Consider the following 20493-nt stretch of genomic DNA (forward strand, 5'->3'; position numbering starts at 1 on the left):
GCAGAAACTTCCCTCCCTCAAGATTTGAAAGTATCCTGTCTCCTGATTGGTCCCCTGGTCAGGTGACAGCCAGGCTTACTGAACTTGTTAATCCTTTACAGTCAAAGAGATATAAAGTACTTCTGTGCTATTAACTCCTACTATCTGTTTATGACAACAACACTCCTGCTAATACATCCCAGAGTGATGTTTGCTTTTTTTGCAAAAGTGTTACACTGTTGACTCATATTTAGCTTGTGGTCCACTTGTGGTCCAGATCCTTTTCCGCAGTTCTCCTGTGTATCTACTTTAGTGTAGATGTGTAGTGTAGAGTTAGTTTATGTTGACCCATCTCTGTAGTGTAGATCAGGCCTGAGTTACAGATCGTTGTAATAAACCATAAATTCAAACTGTAACCCACTAACCACCTCTTTTTGTCCTATGACTGAAGAGGTCTTAATGGGCCACTCTACCTTATGCTAACCAATCTATTCCACCTTCCATTTAGCTGTGATGCTCAGAGTAGCTTTCCCAGACCTGAAAAAGAGCTCTGTGTGGCTCAAAAACTTGTCTCTCTCACCAATAGAAGCTGGTCCAATAGACAATATTACCTCACCCACCTTGTCATCCCAGCTACATTCAGTCAGCATTTCCAACACTGTGAAGTTTGTCATGCAAGGAAGAACTATTTTCAGGTTGGTATTTTAAAAGAAAACATAATACACGTATCCCACCCTCCTAGGTTCCCCGGTGCCTAGCTGTAGTTAAGTTATTCTGAATGAGCTCAGCAGCTGCTGATACAAAAAAAAAGATCAAAGAATAAAAATAAATAAAAGAAAAAGCAGTGACTCATCTTCTTGAGATGAAAACCGCTGATAAAGCTGACATACAGTAAACACACTAATTCCACTGCTGTGGGCCATCCACTCAGTTAGGGCATGAACACCGATAATTACCTTTTCTTTTGAAGATAGTGTTGGGTGTACAAATTTTCTATACAGGACGCTGGAGCCTTTTGTGTACGGAGACAGCAACCAAGCTACAAAAGCTATTTTCAGTTCATAATAGAATGGAAACCTATGGGAAAATAAATATGACATAGATTCTTGTTGACTGCTTCTCTGATGATAATAGAAGCCCAAGGCAGTTAGCAATTGGCAGATTCATAGCCTGAGCTGGTTTCTGTCTACCTGAGTGTCCTAAGGATCTACCACCCACTTTCCTCCCCAACATTCACTCACACCCAGACTCTGGCTGAACTCTATGCAAAGTTTTCCTGGCAGCCAGGTAGCAGCAACATTATTCAATAGGGACCCTTACAGCCAATTAAGTAACAAGAGGTGCTGTATGCACAAAGTATCAGAGGGGCAGGCGTGTTAGTCTGGATCTGTAAAAGCAGCAAAGAGTTCTGTGGCACCTTATAGACTAACAAACATATTGGAGCTCTAATACATTTCTTAGTCTATAAGGTGCCACAGAACTCTTTGCTGTATGCACAAAGGGGCCCTGGAGGCTTCCTTTGCAGTGTTCCCAACCCTCAGAGGCCTGAGGTGCAGAGAGAACACTTCCTATCACACCCACCAGCAGCCAGCAAACCAGTCTCTCCGACTTTATTTATACACCTTTCGTCTCTCTGCCTTTCTGCAGTTAGATGGCACTTATCATGGAATTGAACCATCATTCCTTTCACATTATGCAGGCACTGTCTCATTGTCTGTGCTTGTACAGGGCGCAGCATTATGGGGCCCAATCCTCCCTGGGGATTTTTGGCACTACTGCAATATCCACAGAATAACAATTACTAATAAGAGATGTTCCCATTATAACCACACGTCCTTCCCTTTTGTTTTGCTACCAGCACAGTGACTTAACACAGAGAATTTTAAAAATCTAACATGTCCTCCACGTTTTCTGCAATTGGTTTACGTGTCTCATTTCTCTCAATTAAGGGAATGCCTACACTGCAATCATGGGATGTGCGATTGCATCTTATCCAGACATACCCAAACTAGCTTTAATCTTCACTGAGTGATGTCAGAGCAGCACGGGCTGTATGAGCCCGCTTGGAACCATACACAATTACTTGTGTGACTAGCCTGTGCTGTAGCCTGCACTGCTGCATCTTCATCTCTGGAACCCAAGCTAGCTGGATGAAAGCTAGCTCAGGTCCATATATGAGCTGCAGTCGCACCTCCTGGATCAGGCCCAAATGAGTTAAAAAGGACACACTGAAGTACCAACATAATTCCTCCTTTTGGGCCAGATTCTGTGTGGTGGTGAACTCCCTGAAACTCCCATCGAAAAGAGTGCTCCTGCAGGAGATCGGCACGTTGGTGAGGTACATGCGTAAGGATTAAGGACTTTAAGCCCATTGACATCTCCGGTTTCCATTGGCTTCAATGGATGTTGGATCAGGCTGTATAAAGAATGGTCAAAATGTGCCTGAAGTTAGGTACCTATTTAAGTGGTCTCGTCCAAAGCCCACAGGAGTTTCCCCCATCACTTCAGTGCAAGTGGCCTGATTTGTAGAGGTGATGAGCGCCCAAAGCTTCTATTGACCTCAACACCCCACGTTAACAATGGCCTGTGTTCCTCCTCTTCTAACTCCCTGCACGAGAACAGACTGGGGGGAAGCTGCAGGGTGCACAGGCTCGGCCCCTTTGCAAACAAAGAATGTCACTGTCCTCTGTGCTCCCTATACACCCAAGTATCTATCCCAAAGGAAAAAGACAGAGCAGGAACAAGTAACACTGCCTGCTATTGGAACCCACTGCTGAGTGTGTGTTACAGACCCCTCTGTACCCAACCTGAATATCAATCTGCTACAGCCTGAGCTAGAAAACTCTGGATCTCTAGCTTAAGCTTTAGCAGCTCATGCTTTTAGCTCTGGAGGTTCCCAGTTCAATTCCCAGTATGTCAGCCAAGAGGGCAGCTCCTTCAACTGGAGCTGCAACAGATTCCTACCCTCTGTGGAGCAGGCACAGAGAGGAACACGTAACACACTGGGTTACCCCAGGGATTAGAAAGTTTTAGATGGGAAAAAGTTAAAGGGGTTTCTCTTATTCCTGTTTGTATCTTCTTCCTCCTCCTTCCTCCCTCCATCTCTTCCTTCTCCTCATCCCTTTCTCTCCCCTTTTTCCCCTCACTCATGTTCCCCTCTCCTTTCTCACACACTCCACCCTTTCCATATGCCTGTCTCCATCCCAACACCTGCACCAGTGCCCACAGCAGAAGAGGACTGCTGGCTCTGCCATCCTCTGTTGACAGTGACAGACCTTCATCAAACTCTGCCCAGTTCAACTGCTTTCTGAGCCCCTGAGCAGTTCCCCTGATGTTAGTATTACCCAACCTCTAAATCTGGCAGCGCTAAGAGAGGAAGTGCTGGTCCTCCAAGCAAAACACGCCATGCTCCTGATATTTAACCCCTTGCACAGGAAATGACGCAGCCTTACAATCCTCTCCCTGGAGCTCTGTTCCCTTATAAACACTTCTGTTTTTCTCCTCATCTCATTACAAATGCCCCACCTCGGTCTGCTGCTCACCAGGAAAGAAAGAGATCTGTGACAGTCTCGGCTGTTGTGAAGAGTGCAAATATGATCCAGTACATCATCCATTTGACCTGTGAAGGGAAATCAGATATTTTATAACTATGCTGTTCTAGGAAGGCACAAATGTACAGTGATGGTATTTTACTCTTCTGTGGTACAGCACCTTTCACCTGAGGATCTCAAAGCTCGTCCCATCCACAATTGCTTGGTGATACTCTTATTGACCAGAAAGCCTCAGAAACTTGTTGTGCAGGTACAGAGAACGTTAGGGCTTTGCCAGGTGTCACCAGCAAGTTGTCGCATAGGTGTATTCCACAACACAAATCAGAGTCATGCACAAACCCACATGAAGAAGGAATTTGTCCCTTAGGATAAATCTGACTAAAAGACAAAGTACTGTAGTTAGGAAGTTTCTGCTGTAGAATTGCTGTCCAACAGAGATAGTGATTTAGACACATAGTTGGATCATACTAGACCATACAGATGATGCTGTATAACTTCCCTCTTCATCCGCAAATGCAAGTGTAACCCTGCTATCGTGTTACCTTGTGCTGTAATCCCATCAGATTATGCCCAATAACCAGGGTTAGATTAGGTCAAGATATGGATGGCAGATCACCAAGTGACCTCTAAGTACTGCAGGAAGGATAAGGTGCTTATAATTCAGTAGGTAGCACTGTTCCTTCTGAATAAGTTTCACTCACTCACTCATGCCCGTCACCCCAACCGGGGTCTGGGCCGCCAACCACAGATCTCCAGAGTCCTCTATCCTGGGCCATTTGCTCTAGCTGGTTCCAGGTATAGCCCATTTTTTTGCTATCAGCCTGAAGGTCGCGTCGCCAGGTATTTCTTGGACAGCCTCTTTTCCGCTTGCCTTGGGGGTTCCACCGCAGTGCCTAACATCACCAGACAGGCACTGCGGTGAATAAGTTTCGGCATATCCAAATTTGCTGACAGGAGGATCTGTGCTATTGGAGGTGTCCTCTCAGATGAGCTATGTAACCCACACTCACTCAGTGTGGTGCACTGCACCCCTTTAGTGGTCAGGGCCATAAAAAGAGGTTGGTGAGCCTGCTGCATCCGAGGATCAGAGGTGGGTCTTTTAGCTTAGGCAGTAGAGGCTTGAAACGGATTCGGAGTAACACTCGTTTTTCCTGGGCTGACAAGCCTACCAACTAACGTACCGCCTGCAGCATAGACGGACACAACAGTCTTCTTAATTTCCCATCTTAAACCATACTGTAGTGCTGTTGTATTACACCCAGAGGCAGCTGCATTTCAGTGGTGGTCAGGAAACGTGTTCTTCACCCTCACAGTGATGAATTTGACACAGATTAATTTTTTTAAAAAAGTTTTCATCGAAAAACTGTAAGGCCAAAAGCTTCCTGGTTATTTGTTTGTTTAGTTTGTTTTGGTTTTTTGGCAACCAAAAATCAAAATTTTTTGACCAGTTCGGCAAACATTCTTTGTTTCACTGAAAATTTTTGCCCGACTGGCTGAAATTTTTCAGTTGACAAAAACAAATCAAATGTTTTTCCAATAAAACATTGTTGAATAGTGACATTTCCCATGGATATTTCCATTTTTTGGTGGAAAATACACTGAACAAATTTTTTTGACCAACTCCCTCAGTACATCTTCGCAACCTCACAAGGGTGCTATTAACTTTAATTAAGCAATACCTGTGAAGCACTTTAAGAGTCATAGGTCTTGTCTACACTAAAAAGGTGTACTGCGGTAACTCAGCCAGAATAATTAAGAAATATCACTCCTGGCAGGCCTTGTCCACACTTGGTTTGCTAGTAAAGATATGCCAGGAGGGCTACACTGGCTAACCCCAACGAATACCCTAGTGGAGAAGCATCTTATGCCACCAATAATTCTTTTGCCAATATAGTTTACACCAGTTACCCAAACAGAATAAGCTATACTGGAAAAAGTTCCTTTTTATCCATATAACATCTGCACTAGGACTTTTGCTGGCACCGCTATATCAGTTTGGGAATCGGGGGGCAATTTCCTCACACTCCTGACTAACATAGCAATGACGGCAAAACTTTTAAGTATAGACCAAGCCCTACAGTGGATAAAGTATATCAGAGCAAAGGTGCTTTGTACTGGTATAAATATTCCCAAATGGGAAAGGGAATAGGCTATACTGGTATAAGGTACCTTTATTGAAATAACTGCATCCATCCAAGGTAGGGTTGCCGAATTTCTAATTGCAGAAAACCCAATGCTCTTGCCCCCGCCTCCTGCCTGCCCCTGCCTCAAGACTCCACCCCTGCCCCACCTCTTCTGAGGCCCCGCCCCCCTCACTCGCTCACTCTCCCCCACCTACGCTCATTTTCACCATACTAGAGTCAGTGGGTTGGGGTGCAGGAGGGGGTGAGGGCTCCAGCTGGGGGTGCGGGATCTGGGGTGTAGCCAGGGATGAGCGGTATGGGGTTCAGTAGGGGGCTCCGGGCTGGGGCTGAGGGGTTCAGAGTGTGGGAGGGGGGCTCTGGGTTGGGGCAGGGGTTCGGAGTGTGGGAGGGGGCTCCTGCCTCAGGCAGAGGGCTGGGGTGAGGGTGCGGGCTCTGGTGTGAAGGTGGGGATGATGGCTTTGGGGTGCAGGAATGGTCTCATGGCTAGGGCCAAGGGGTTTGGAGTGTGGGAGGGGGATCCAAGCTGGGGTGCGAGAGGGGGTGTGGGCTCTGGGGTGGGTCCGGGGATGAGGGATTTGGGGTGCAGGAGGGGGCTCCAGGCTGGGGCAGGGGTATGGGAGGGGGTGAGGGATCTGGGAGGGAGTTCTGAGCTGGGACAGGGGATTCGGGTGTAGGAGAAGGCTTGGGGTGCGGGCTTCGGGTGGCGCTGACCTCAGGTGGCTCCCAGGAATTGGCAACATCTCCCTCTGGCTCCTAGGCAAAGGAGCAACCAGTTGACTCCACATGCTGCCCCCACCCACAGGTGCTGCTCCTGCAGCTCCCACTGGCCGTGGTTCCCAGCCAAAGAGAGCTACAGAGCCGGTGCTTGGGACAGGGGCAGCGCGTGGAGCCCTCATGGCCGCCCCTCTGCCTAGGAGCTGGAGAAACATGCCGGTCACTTCCCAGGACCTACACAGAACTGGGCAGGAGCCTGTCTTAGTCCACTGCATTGCCAACCAGACTTTTAATGGCCTGGTCAGCGGTGCTGACCAGAGCTAATGCCGACCGGAGCTAGTGCCAGGGTCCCTTTTTGAACAGGTGTTCAAGTTGAAAACAGGACACCTGGCAACCCTAACCCAAGATCTTGCATTGGTATAACTATATTTGTTAAAGAAAAAGCACACCCCTAACTGACATAGTTTTAACAAAACAACTTCCAAGCGCAGATCAGGCCTTTAGATGAAATGTGTTCTAGAAATGGAGAATATGATTGTTAGCCACTGCTAGGTGATGTTATTTGAACTGCCAGCACGTCAAAGGGGATTTATATAGCTGGAGATGTGCAGCAGAATCAGAGTCATTTTGCTTCACATACCTGGCCCATCAGGCAGCCCTCATCTGGTTTACTTACAATGCTGACGACAAGTTAATGCTTTCAGATATAAAGAACTAATCTCACCTAGGGAAACACTGGACTCGAAGAATATCAAGAGCCTCTCCAAGTCACAGCTTGACACTGTGCTAAGGACACATTAAGATAATCGTCAAAGCTGTCACCAAGACATGGAAATGGGCTTATCGTCATTGAGTTACTGAGATACTTGAAGAGTAAATACCTGAAGGCTCTTCAATGTTCAGCAGTATAGACAGAGAACAAGACTGTGACAGGCAGTACAGACCCTTTGGGACACAGAAAGGGCCTTTGTGGGTCATGTTTCTCCCACATCCCACTTCCCCTAACAAAAGTTGACAGTGTCGGCCTGACCCGTGGGACACTAGGACCCAGAGGCGCTCTTCTAGGAAAAAAGCAGGACAGCTCCACCCATTTGCCTGCCGTAAGTCTATATAAAGAGGCCTCTGCTATGGCGGCTGGCTGCTGCTTTGGAGAGAAAGGGTCTCTGCTTCCTGAAAGATATTCACAATCATGTGTACTTTTGGTTTGCTAATTCCATTGCAAACCCTGTTTTCAGGGAGCAGCTAAAGGGACAAGGGGCTTCTGAAGAGGCTTTATTTTGTTCTGCTCTCCTACAATAAATAAGCAAAGCAAAACTGTATCTCAGGCATGGGCATTGAGCATCTTTTGAGATCAGCCATACAAGCACAATTATGTCACTATATGGAGGCATACGCAGAGCTAGGAACAGAATCCAGCTCTCCTAACTTTCAGTCTAGGGCCCTATGCACCAGCCAACACTTCAGACTTCTCCCAGCCCTGGTTTACGGACTCACCTGGAATCAGACAGCAACTTTAAAATCTACTGATCAGAGACCATAACACATAGCACAGGAGAAAAAAAAAATTACTTACGTATTCTTTAATATCCTTTGATTTTACAGCTTTGTAAGAATAATACGCAGGGTAAAGAGTGCCAAATATAATCCTGAAAGAAAAAAAAAGAAATGGAGAATCTTGATTTTCAGCCACAGGGAAATATTTTTTCCTTCTGTTAACTGCATTTCTTGCACCTGTAGAAAGCATTAGTAGGTTCTGATCTAGGGCTCCAATATACCATGCACTGCGTTCCACAGTATAGGGCTGATCCTGCCTCACTGAGGTCAGTGACAATTTTGCCATTGATTTACATGGAGCGGGACTAGGGCAAGATTGTTTTCCTTCTTTTGTGACTGTCACTTTGAGGCTGCATTACATTTAACAGGAACCTCCCCCGATGAAAAGTATCAAAAAGAGTGACACATCGGCATTAAAACAAGTCAGAAAAACAAACCTCCAGGAAAAGGTAAATGTAATTTTAAAATAATCTGCCATGACGCAGCAAAGAAGGTTTATTAGTTGTTTTCAGAGATGGAACAAAATATGAACCATTTATCTGAAATCCCCAACCCCTGCCCTACCCCTCCAAGAAAATTTAAGAGGGGAAGAGGGACAAAAGGGCGCTCAGATTACACCTGGTTTTGCTTTGACAATATTAGGGCCCAATCTTGTACTCAGATCAGGGCAGGAAGAATCCTGCATGGCCCTGTTGACTCCAACTCTAAAGCCACTCTAGTTTTCTATGTCTGAAAGAGACACTACCAGGTTCAAAATCATAGAACTGTAAAAAAAGAATCCTGAAGCTACTACTAGCACCTTGGAATTTAAAAAGTGAGGGCGTGTTTAAAAATCTCCTTTCCTCTTCGCTATTTGTACTGCTTGTTCTCTTTGATCATTTCTTTAAATGTAGACCTGAAAACAGGCTAATCATTTCCACTTTCTTCCAGACAGCTTTTAGTCAATTTCCCCTGCAATTGCAGGATACCGAAATGTTTGGATTGAAAATTGAGCAGGGGAATGTTTATTGGCTTTAAAAAAAAATACATGTTTCCACTGGACTTTTTCTTAATTTAATGTAAACATTGCCATTGTTCTTAGGTATCAGAGGGGTAGCCGTGTAAGTCTGAATCTGTAAAAGCAGCAAAGAGTCCTGTGGCACCTTATAGACTAACAGATGTATTGGAGCATGAGCTTTCGTGGGTGCCCATGCATCCGATGAAGTGGGTATTCACCCACGAAAGCTCATGCTCCAATACGTCTGTTAGTCTATAACGTGCCACACACGACATTGTTCTTAGGGTTTATCAAAGCTCATTGTTTCAAAACCTAAACTTAGAGCCATATTAACCTGATATTATCCTTTCCATTTTGCCAGTTATGTTCCACTGCCAATGAACTTAATTACATTTATGTCCAATTCATGGATGATATATTAAAAATTTACTCTCCCCCATGCAGCTCGCAATTGTTCCTCTCAGAGCTGTCCTCAGGAAAGCATTTGTAAAAGAACAGAGTGAGACTGCATACTATCTTGATTTGCAAAGCACCGCGCTAGCACAATTTGCTGAGTATTCATCAGGCCTACTGTAGCGTAATTTAACAAAACCCAAAGCATGATGCAGACTTCAGAAAAGCAGCCACTGAGTGAGGAGCTAAGTGTTTTGCAGACGTTTCATGCTGGCATCAGAAAGAGCTGCTGGAAACTGGGAGCACTGAATCTATTTCGTACATCAGAGATGTGCTGTATGTAGGGATTAGATAATATGCCCACAGAGAAGATTCTGGGAAAACACATTCATTGTTCTCCCTTGAAATATCTTAACAAACAACAGTGCTTTTAAGGCAGGGGAGACACACAGACAATGGTCCTGATCCTACTCTCATTGAAGCTAAACAGCAAACTTTCCACTGACATCAGTGGTAGTGGGATCTGGTCCCGTGAAGATAATGCTAAAAGAGGCAGAGTTTCTCTGCACAGCTCAGAAAAACAATCATGCACATGAATGATTTTTTCCTCTACCTCATTTATAAAAGTTCCTCATTTCTGTCCCAATCCATTTCCCTCCCTCCCTGAGCTGGTTGCTATCACACGCTCTTGTTTCCTGCAGAGATTCCAACATCTGATGATTTATATTTGCTTCCTCAGTTTATGCCAATAACAGAAACTAACTTGGTCTTAGAGGCAAGTGAGTTTACAGAATCTCTGGAACACAGTTATATATGGCAAATACTTGGAAAGTTTCCTGTGGAGGAAGAGAAGCCCTTACTATTTTGTTTATCTAAAGTATACAGCATAATTAATAGGCTGATGTGCCTGATGTTTGGGGGTTATGTAATGAACTTCAGATTTTCCTGACCGTACAGAGGGGTGTGTGTCATCCAGGCAGTTGCGGTTTAATAGACTAAGCCCTGGGGAGGAGACTTAGTCCTAGTCCTGCTAACTTGGTGTGTGACCCAGAGCAACTCACTTAACCTCTTTGTGCTTCAGTCTCCCTATCTATAAAATGGGCAGCGGGGCTCCGGCTTCAGCCCCAGGTGGCAGGCCTCAGGCTCTAGCTTCAGTCCTGGACGGCAGGGCTCAGGGAGGGAGCGCCACTTCCACCCCCAGACTCACCTCAATTTGTCTGGGTTGGCTGGGGGGGAGCTGGAGTGCAACAAAAAATTGCAGCATTGCCGCAGAAGAGAGATCTTCTCCCACTACTAGTAGAAGGAGTTGCCTCACAACCACTGAACTCCATGAGCAGGCAGCAGCTAGCCAAGGAGACACACCACTGCTCTGCCCTGCTACATCAGCACTTCAGGGAGCAGGGCCAAATGGACAGTAGAAATCTGCCACGTGTCGCCTTTGGTTGGGGTTCTGCCGGCTTGTCTCTTTAAGTTTAAGGGCCCCTGGGTAAAAACAAGGTTGAGAACCACTGCTCTAGCCCATCCAGAATGGAACAACTAAAATCACCTCTCGCCCGTCTCTCAAACCAACATCACTCACCCATTCAAATCCCGCCACTGGCTCCTCTCTGGCCTGCCAAGTCAAGTCTGAGAGTCTCATCTTTGCCTTCAAGTGTCTGAACAATACTGCTCCTGCATACGCCCCTATTCCGGGGTCTTATACCGTCCCATCTCTTCCCTAATGATGACAGTCTTGCTGTTTTCTTATCCCACTTTTTCTTTGTGCCTTCATCCACGCTGCACCAGGCTCCCATGCTATCTTCGTTCAAATTCTTCCCAAATGTCTACTCTGCCCACAAAACCCTCATTCCCTTTATGTCTCACCATCCCAATTCTAAAAATAAAAACAAAACTGCTCACCACCACCCCTGCAAAAAAACAAAACACCACAACTCTGGTATCTTCTTCTTTTGAGTCCCCCAGTGTGGCTCTTGTGTGAGCTTTTAGCCTTGGAGTGGGAAATGAACTGCCCAAAACACAAAGGTCTAAAAGTCTTGTACAGGCCACCATCTTCACTGCCAAGCTATAAATTGAATTGGGGAGTGCTAGAGACAGACATATGAGCGGCTACAGCTTGAGCTATAGACAAGGGTCTCTACCTGGAGCTGTAAGAGATTCGCAGCTTCACTGAACTGGGCCCAGAGTGGGGGCTTGTGACACCCTCACCAATAAGTCACATCAGCTCGCTCTCAGCACTGAAGAGAATCATGTAGCAACTAGTATATTATTCTGACATATCACTGGGGTCTAAATTAATTATAACCACTTAGTAAAAAGGTGTGGGAATGACTGCGCACAGCTCAGTGAAGACCTCTGCTTATTCTGCAGAAGTGGGCATAAACTTGAGCAAAATGTCAGGGTACCTCAGGAATGGGATGGAGAATAATCCTGATAACATTACAGTGCCATTATACAAGTCAATGGCAGGTTTTGAGCTGGGACACCATGTTCCCTTCTGGCCTCTCTCTCTCAAAAAAGGATATCATGAAAAGTGAAGGGGATGGGAGAAGGGTAATGAAAATACTGAGCGGCATATGGAATGAGTTCCAGGTGAAGAGAGGTTGAAGTGATTGGGATTGTTTATTTTAGAGAGATGGCAAATAGAGTGGCCAGGAGAGGGGTGTAAGAACTAACAGAGGACCTAGAGAAGGTAAATCAGACACCTGCCCCGCTCCTCCTAATATCAGGACCAGAGAATGTTCAATCAAACTGAAAGAACACCTTTTAAACCCACACAAGGAAATACTTTTCTGCACAGCAAACAATTAACCTGTTGAACTCATTGAAGTAAGACATCATTGAGGTCAAGAGCATAAGAACGTTCAAAACATTGTTTATATATCCAGTTACATTAGATAGGATTTTTAAAAAAACCTTTGTGAGTCAGGTCAACCATTAACTGACCAGGGAGAAGAAGAAACTGCCCATTATGACATTTCATGCACCTTCCTCTGAAGCAGATGATAGCAGCCACTGTTTGGCTCAGGATACTGGACTAAAGGAACCAGAAGTCTGATCCAACGTGCAGTTTCTAAATTCTTGATAATATACATTCTTGAAGGACGGTGGCCTGTTCCACACCCAATTCTCAGTCAGGCCCTTCAAACAAAAACCTCACAAGCAACACAAAATAAAGTTATTCCCCCAACTAGCACTGAGCTGCAGGAACCCAGAGACCTTTTGTTCCACGCTGCTCCAGGACAAGCCACAGGACCCACCTTCTTCCTACAGCTTTTCTTCTTCCAAGTGAGCTGAGCTCTCTCAGCCCTTTACAGACATCACTTGACCCCTTTTCAGCAGGGTCTCATAATCAAACAGGACTGGATGGCCACCAGCCTTTTGAGGAACAGACCACTCTATTGCAACCCCATAGTCAAGGAGTGAGCATCAGAGCTGGGATTAGAATTCAAGACAGCCTCACTCCGTTTGCTAAACGCTAAACCACTAGACATTGCTGGCTCCCTGACTAAGGTCCTGGTCCTACAAACACAGATGTGCACAGAGTTACTCACATACCCAACCTAGTATTCACTGAAGTCAATGAAGAAACCCACTGACTTCAATGGGCATTGGACCAGACTCATAAGCAGCTCCCTGTGACACCAATGAGTCTATTAGAGCGAGTAATTTTACTCACATGGGTTTGCAGGATCTGGCCCTAATGTTATAAACACACAGCACGGTGCTGCTGGCACCACAAACCTGTTGAGCTTTGCAGTTTTGGCTACCATGTCATCAGGGCACATCATTCAGAGCACTGTAGAATAAACAAGACAATCGCAGCAAGCCTTTTTTTTATGAATATCTGATGTTTCCATATCATTAGCACAAAGCAGACACTGCTAAGAACTTCTGCTTGGGCCTGGATACACTTTTGAATTGCTGAAATATTTTGGCCTTCTCAACATATTTGTTGGGCAGCATATGCTTCTTATAGTACTTAGTAACAGCTGAACTGTTTCGGTGCCAGGATTCCTTGCTGAGGCTGCCAACAAGGGTGCCAATGGACTTGTGATCATTACTATTCGTATGAAGCGATGGTTTCAGTGTGCCATCAATTTGCACAGGGCTTTGCACAGATTTTTTAAAAATGCAGCCTCTGCCCCAAAGGGTTTACAATATAAATCTAACAGGTGTGGAACGTGGAGCTACTAACTGTGGTATACAACCTATCATTTAAATCAGCTTCTGTATCAGATGACTGGAGGATACATAGTGTGACGCCAATTTTTAAAAAAGGTTCCAAAGGTGATCCTGGCAATTACAGGCTGGTAAGCCTAACTTCAGTATCGGGCAAATTGGTTGTAATTATAGTAAAGAACAGAATTGTCAGACGCATAGATGAACATGATTTGTTGGGGAAGAGGCAACATGTTTTTTGTAAAGGTTTTTGTCATGCCTCACCAAGTTACTAGAATTTTTTCAGGAGGTCAACAAACATGTGGACAAGGGGATCCAGTGGATATAGTGTACTTGGATTTTCAGAAAGCCTTTGACAAGGTCCTCACCAAAGGCTCTTAAGCAAAGTAAGCTCTCATGGGATAAGACGGAAGGTTCACTCATAGATCAGTAACTGGTTAAAAGTTAGAAAACAAAGGGTAGAAATAAATGGCCAGTTTTCAGAATGGAGAGAGGTAAATAGTGGTGTCTCCCGGCAGTCTGTACTGGGACAAGGCTGTTCAACATATTCATAAATGGTCTGGAAAAAAGGGTAAACAGTGAGTTGGCAAAATTTGCAGATGGTATAAAACTCAGCAAGATAATTAAATTCAAAGCAGATTATGAAGAGTTACAAAAGGATCTCCCAGAACTGGGTGACTGGGCAACGAAATGGCAGATGAAATTCAATGTTGATAAATACAAAGTAATGCATAATGGAAACATAATCCCAACTATACATATAAAATGATGGGGTCTAAATTAGTTGTTACCACTAAAGAAAGATCTTGGAGTCATTGTGGATAGTTCTCTGAAAACATCCACCCAATGTGCAGTGGCACTCAAAAAAGCTAATAGAATTTTGGGAATCATTAGGAAAGGGATAGATAATAAGACAGATAATATCATATTGGCTCATATAAATCCATGGTACGCCCACATCTTAAATACCACTTGCAGATCTGGTTGCCCCATCTCAAAAAAGATATATTGGAATTGGAAAAGACACAGAAAAGAGCAACAAAAATTATTAGGGGTATGGAACAGGTGCCATATGATGAGAGGTTAATAAGACTAGGACTTTTCAGCCTGGAAAAGAGACAACTAAGGGAGGATATGATAGAGATCTATAAAATCATGACTGGTGTGGAGAAAGTAAATAAGGAAGTGTTATTTATTCCTCATAAACAAGAACCAGAGGTCACCAAATAAATAAATAGGCAGCAGGTTTAAAGCAAACAAAAGGACGTATTTCTTCACACATTGCATAATTAACCTGTGGAACTCCTTGCCAGAGGATGTTGTGAAGGCCAAAACTATAACAGGGTTCAAAAAATAACTAAGTAAGTTCATGGAGGATAGACTCATCAATGGCTATTAGCCAGAATGGGGAAGGATGCACAAACAAATTCTGGAATGTCCCAAGCCTTTCTTTGCCAGAAGCTGGGAATGGGCAACAGGAGATGGATCACTCGAGATTGCCTGTTCTGTTCATTCCCTCTGAAGCACCTGGCATTGGCCACTGTCAGAAGACAGGATACTGGGCTAGATGGACTACTGGTCTGACTCAGTATGGCCATTCTTATGTTTTTATGAGCTAGGTAAAGTAATGAGTCAGAGAAATGGTTAAAGCAAATACAAATAATGTGAGTCACACTGTGTGCCGAATGATGCTGTGATATTTTAAAGTAAAGACTCAGGTAAGGGAAGAGGGGAATCAGCAGAAGACGATGACTAAGTCTCCAGGCTGGTATTCACAAAGGCAGGAGGTGCTTATAGACTTTGTCCCAGAAAAGTCATTCCAAAGTGGCCACTAGCCAGCCGTGAATTGGTCTCGTTATGTTTTATCAGTCCTATAGCCCCACTCTTCCACACAACCTGCAGAATCGGCTGGGCACAGAGAGGGGAGGGCATGGCACCAACCCAGACCCGCACACTCCCATTGAATGCTGGGAATTCTGGCAAAGACCAGGACTCCCTGAAACACAATCCCTCCCAGAGCAGCTGCTCCTGGAGCAATGCATTGCCAGGCCACCCTGAGAGCAGGAATGTGCTGATGGGGCACCACTGAACTCTTCGCATTCAAACAGAAATCACATAATTAAAAATAAACAAATAAATAAAACAACTGCTCAGCCTCCTTGCTTTTCTGCTGCATCTCTCCCCATACCCACCTGTATTTCACCTGCTTAGACCCTAAGCTCTTCAGGGGCAGCAGGGATCTTGCCTTCACAGCTGCCTGTGATGCATATCCCCGGCACTACAGAAATCCTATAGCAAACTTCGGGGAAACCCACCATCCTGCAGAAGATGCTTCTTTAAAACGGCCTTTAAGTCAAGTTCAAGCCAAGGTGATTTCTTACGATGTCCCCAAAAAACACAGATCCCCTCTGTCAGTGCAGGCTCTAGCCATTAAAACACTGACCCCTCCCTGCCACAAGGCCCATGTAATGGACGGGGTGGTGATAACACCTCATTGCTCCTTTTGATTAAATTGCAAAATAAGGAGAGTTGAGTGACTGCTTACCACATAACTAGCTGGAATCTAGGGTATGGCTACAGCAAAGAAAAACCCACAGCTCAGAATCAGGCCTGTTTCACTGTTATGTAGAAGACTTCTACACAACAATGAAACAGCCCCTTAGCCTAAGCCCTGCAAGCCCGAGTCAGTTAGCACGGGCCAGCTGAGGGTTTTTCTTTGCTGTGTAGACATATCCTTACGGTACGGCTATACTACCCACTGGACTGGTGGGTAGTAATCAATCTATTGGGGATCATTTTATTGCGTCTCGTCTAGGTGCAATAAATTGATCTGCGAATCGATGCCAGTACTCCACTTCGGCAGGAGGAGTAAGCAGCGTCAACGGGGGAGCTGCATGAGGACGGCCAGGTAAGTCGAACTAAGATACTTTGACTTTGCGTAGCTGAAGTTGCATATCTTAGTTCGATCCCTCCCACACACCCCCAGTGTAGACCGGCCCTTAGAGGGAGAGCTGTCCTTGAGTGAGTCTAATTTAAGTAGCCTTGATCTCCCTTAAAGTAGGACATGCCTCTCTCAGCTGACTCCACCACCTTTTTTTGGCTTGGGCACCCTTGAAGAAACGACCGGAAGCCAACCAGTCTTGAACAGTCAAAGAGATGGCTGAGGAAGTGGCCTTTAACTAACCTGTGACTATCCTGTTCTCCCAAGCCCATTTTCAGAGCCCTGAGAACGGAGCACCTTGAGTGGGGTGCCAGGCATAGACAGTTCTCCTTGTTGTGCTGGAGACTTCACAGCAGATCTATTTGCCTTGCTGCAGGCAAAGCAATGTCCTAGCTTTTCACCATGGAATTTCTCTTACTCATAATCCTGGCTCCATTTCCTTTGAAAGGTTTTGGGAGGTGAGGAGGGAAGAAGGCGGTGAAAACCTGGAGAATTGCTCTGTGTAAGCTTGAAAGCTTGTCTCTTTCATCAACAGAAGCTGGTCCAATAAAAGAACCACCTTGTCTCTTGAGAAATGGTTTTGACAAATTCTGCTGTTTGTTTTGAATGCAGCAGTCCACGGTTCACCATTGGGGCACAGAGCTGTTCCTGAGGACCCAGAGCAGGACATAGCCATGTGGGATTGGGAGGTTGAGAGAGTCTCTGTCTTTTACAATTTAATTCACAAAGGGAAAAGGTGACTGGTCCGCACAAAATGAGAGATTGCTGAATGAGGACAGACACAATACACGCCCATTTTTGGAACCAAATCTCCGCCAAGCTTTCTCTGATGTCAGCTCAAGTGTCCACATCCACACATATCTGATGTACAGAAAAGAACTGGAAATGCTGATATGCTACTACAATACCTGTTGAGTGGGATTTTGGCATCTGAGGAGCCTTGGGAGGCAGTCTGGGGGCTGTGGGATAAAAACATTAGCTGGCTGTTTCTGCTAAAATGATCAGCAGTGACATCGTTAACAATGTAGCTATTTAAACTGACATCTTTCTCCTACTGCTGCCCCTCACTCTCATTGTCCATTAAAGGTAGCTCTCAGTACATTGATTTATCAGGTGCTGTGAAGAGTGTGCACGGTGCTTGCAACTCCCATCTCCTTGTGCATCCCACAAACAACTTTGCTTCATACAGTCCCTTTCTCAGAACACGCTTCTCTGTGGAGAAGCCTTTCAACAATAATTCATCAAGAGATTTGTGGGGGGAAATCTCCACCTCTTTGAGACTGAATCATCTAATCGTAGGAGACTTGGGACTGGATCTTCAGAGGGGCTGAGCTCAGCACCTCTGAAACTCAGACCCTAGTGCATTCTGTGTAATTTTGTGTCCAAGGTAGTGTCTAAGATGGGGCAGGGGTTATGGTTTTCCTTGTCTACTGGCAATTTACAATCCTGGAGGGGATGGGTTATGTGGGGAGGTTTTTTTGGCAGGGAATATATGGTGGAAAGAGAGTGTTTTTTTAGCAGCACTGCATTGTGTTGGAATAGATTATATTTGATTATGTGATTTAAAATTTGTTTTGTAAATGAGCCTACAGATTTATGATAAGACTTGTGGCATAAAAGGGAAATTAATAAAGTATGGTTTAAAGAAACAAACCTATTTTCTAGGATACAGTTGATGCAGTAAATGCCTATTTCAATGGCATATCAATAATCAGGCACTGCATAACTGTTATAATACAAACATACAAAGATCATGCTGCAAAGACTGCTATTTTAAGTTATGCTAAATCTATATATATTAAAACTAAATTAAATATATATGTTTGAATCTTAGTTTAGGGGTTAAACTTACATTCTTTATACACCCCGAAACTCAATTACAGTTTTGGGACATGCATGGATTTCAGGATCAGGCCCTTAAAGTGTTACCAATGGTTGGTGAAGTGATGGGAAATGCAAAAACCTGTATTATTTTCCTATCTTTGCTTCAGGGCAATTCTCTGTTGCACAGACTTTTAGTGCTGCAGTGAAGGGTTTGGAAAGAAAGGATGAAATTTATATGAAAGTGATTTAGCCAGATCAGTTGCTTATGATCTCATTATAGTAATGCTGCTTTTGCTTGCTAGTGGGAGTATATTACTGGAAATCATGAGGTACAATGCAAGAAATACTCTAATTGACCAAAGCTATTTAAAAAAACATTGGCCCAGATCCTCAGCTACGACTGTGAAAAGTACAGAACAACTCAAGGGAATGAGGGTGCTGCTCAAAGGTGACTTTAAGCCACCTTCATGTTCACCAGTCCTGGACTGACTGTGTGATGGTTCAGTCCTCTGGCATAAACTGGAGCAGCCCTTAGCCTGCTTTAAATGTACTTCTTGTAAATGACCTCAAAATGCTCTTGTGGCAGCCAGCAAGCCCGTTACTTCCCTTGTGACATTCTCCAGGGTACAATCTGGACAGATGGACAGCTCTGTCCCCTCAAATCTCCCACTTGAGGTGCCTTTTATACTGCTTCTGCTGCATTCTAAACTAACCACTCAGGAATGACATAATAGGGTGACACCAGCAAATTCCTAGGCCCAGACTTGTTCCTAGAAATGTGCGTCTTGTACTGCCTAGCTCTTTCCTTCTGTATAGTACAAACTCACAGATAGTCCATCATTTCATTAATTGAAAATGATATGCCCCAATTGCAAACAGTGTCAAAAGCCCCATCAATGACAGCAGGATCAGGCCCTCTGTCTGTAACAGAAAGATTCTGCCTATTAAGAAAAAAAAGCTTCACAGTGTCTTCATCAGCCTAGATCAGGGGTGGCCAACCTGTGGCTCCAGAGCCACATGCAGCTCTTCAGAGGTTAATATGCGGCTCCTTGTATAGGCACCGACTCTGGGGCTGGAGCTACAGACGCCAACTTGCCAATGGGCTAGGGGGTGCTCACTGTTCAACCCCTGGCTCTGCCACAGGCCCTGCCCCCACTCCACCTCTTCCCTCCCCCAAGCCTGCCATGCCCTCGCTCCTCCCACTTTCCCCCAGGGCCTCCTGCATGCCTCTAAACAGCTGATTGGGAGGTGCGGGAAGGGAGGGGGAGATGCTGATCGGTGGGGCTGCCGGTGTGCGGGAGGCCCTGGGGGGGGGAGGGGTCTGATGGGGGGCTGCTGACGTATTATCTTGACTCTTCGGCAATGTACATTGGTAAATTCTGACTCCTTCTCCTGCTCAGGTTGGTCACCCCTGGCCTAGATGTTTCTGGTCTGGACTTAAGTTAGCAAAGGACTATAAAAGGAGCTGGAGAGACTATTTGCAAACTCATCTTCCTTTCAACTGTACTGCCCAGATATTGTCTATGTGCTAGAAAAAAGAGAGCTAGAGTTCTCCTTATCTGAATCTACAGTCATATATTAGAAGCATAAGCCTCTGTGTTGCTTTACTGTCCCCTGCCTCTGTTAAATGTAACAGCTTTACAACAAAGCTTTAGCATACTCTTGCATAAAGCCATAATCGGGGATAAGGCCATTAGCAGCTTATTTACTTCAATGCCAAATGCAATACTCTGTCACATGCACCTTGTAACAGAACAACGCATCCCTTTTTTTTCTCTGTATCCAAGAGCCTTGCATAGAAATTGAATTATTCATACACTAAACTGGCAGCCAAGATTTGGTCATTTTAAAAGGGTTAGAAACGAAAAACTGCTGCCCTAGTCTGAGCTGAGACCTGATCTAAGTGGTCGCCTTAGCCCTTTGGGAAAAGAAGATAATCTCTAACATTAATTCCTAAAATCAGCCCTTAAAAGTTAGAAAAATCCTGCCCTTTTCCAGGCAGCCACTCAAAGGAATGCTAAATGGGACAATGTTGAGGAGAATACTTATCTCCACAGTCCTCAAAGGGTTCACCAGTGTGAGGGTACGTCTACACTGCATGATTATTTCGAAGTAGTTTAAACCGATATTACGAAACCGATGTTATAAAATCGGTTTTGCGCGTCCACAATGCGATCACAAAATCGATTGCTTGTGTCCATGGTCCAAGGCTACCAT

The 20493-nt window shown here is 44.9% G+C and overlaps 1 protein-coding gene across 5 annotated transcripts in view; it reads right to left on the reverse strand.

Annotated features, from left to right (window-relative positions):
- REEP1 (receptor accessory protein 1) overlaps window positions 1-20493 on the reverse strand; it is a 129114-nt gene that overhangs the window by 68467 nt on the left and 40154 nt on the right. For 4 of the 5 annotated variants that reach the window (XR_012655997.1, XM_032771556.2, XM_032771554.2 and 1 more), the window contains exons 2-4: window positions 7962-8034; window positions 3522-3598; window positions 936-1056 (exon numbers count right to left, since the gene is read on the reverse strand). Coding sequence is in view for 4 of the 5 variants with exons in the window: in XM_032771556.2 (XP_032627447.1) it covers window positions 936-1056; window positions 3522-3598; window positions 7962-8034 (271 nt within the window). In the remaining variant the exon portion in view is untranslated. The remainder of the gene's footprint in view (window positions 1-935; window positions 1057-3521; window positions 3599-7961; window positions 8035-20493) is intronic. The other variant, XM_075066656.1, reaches the window with a different exon arrangement.

This window comes from Chelonoidis abingdonii, chromosome 5, assembly GCF_003597395.2.
Source record: "Chelonoidis abingdonii isolate Lonesome George chromosome 5, CheloAbing_2.0, whole genome shotgun sequence".
NCBI lineage: Eukaryota > Metazoa > Chordata > Testudines > Testudinidae > Chelonoidis > Chelonoidis abingdonii.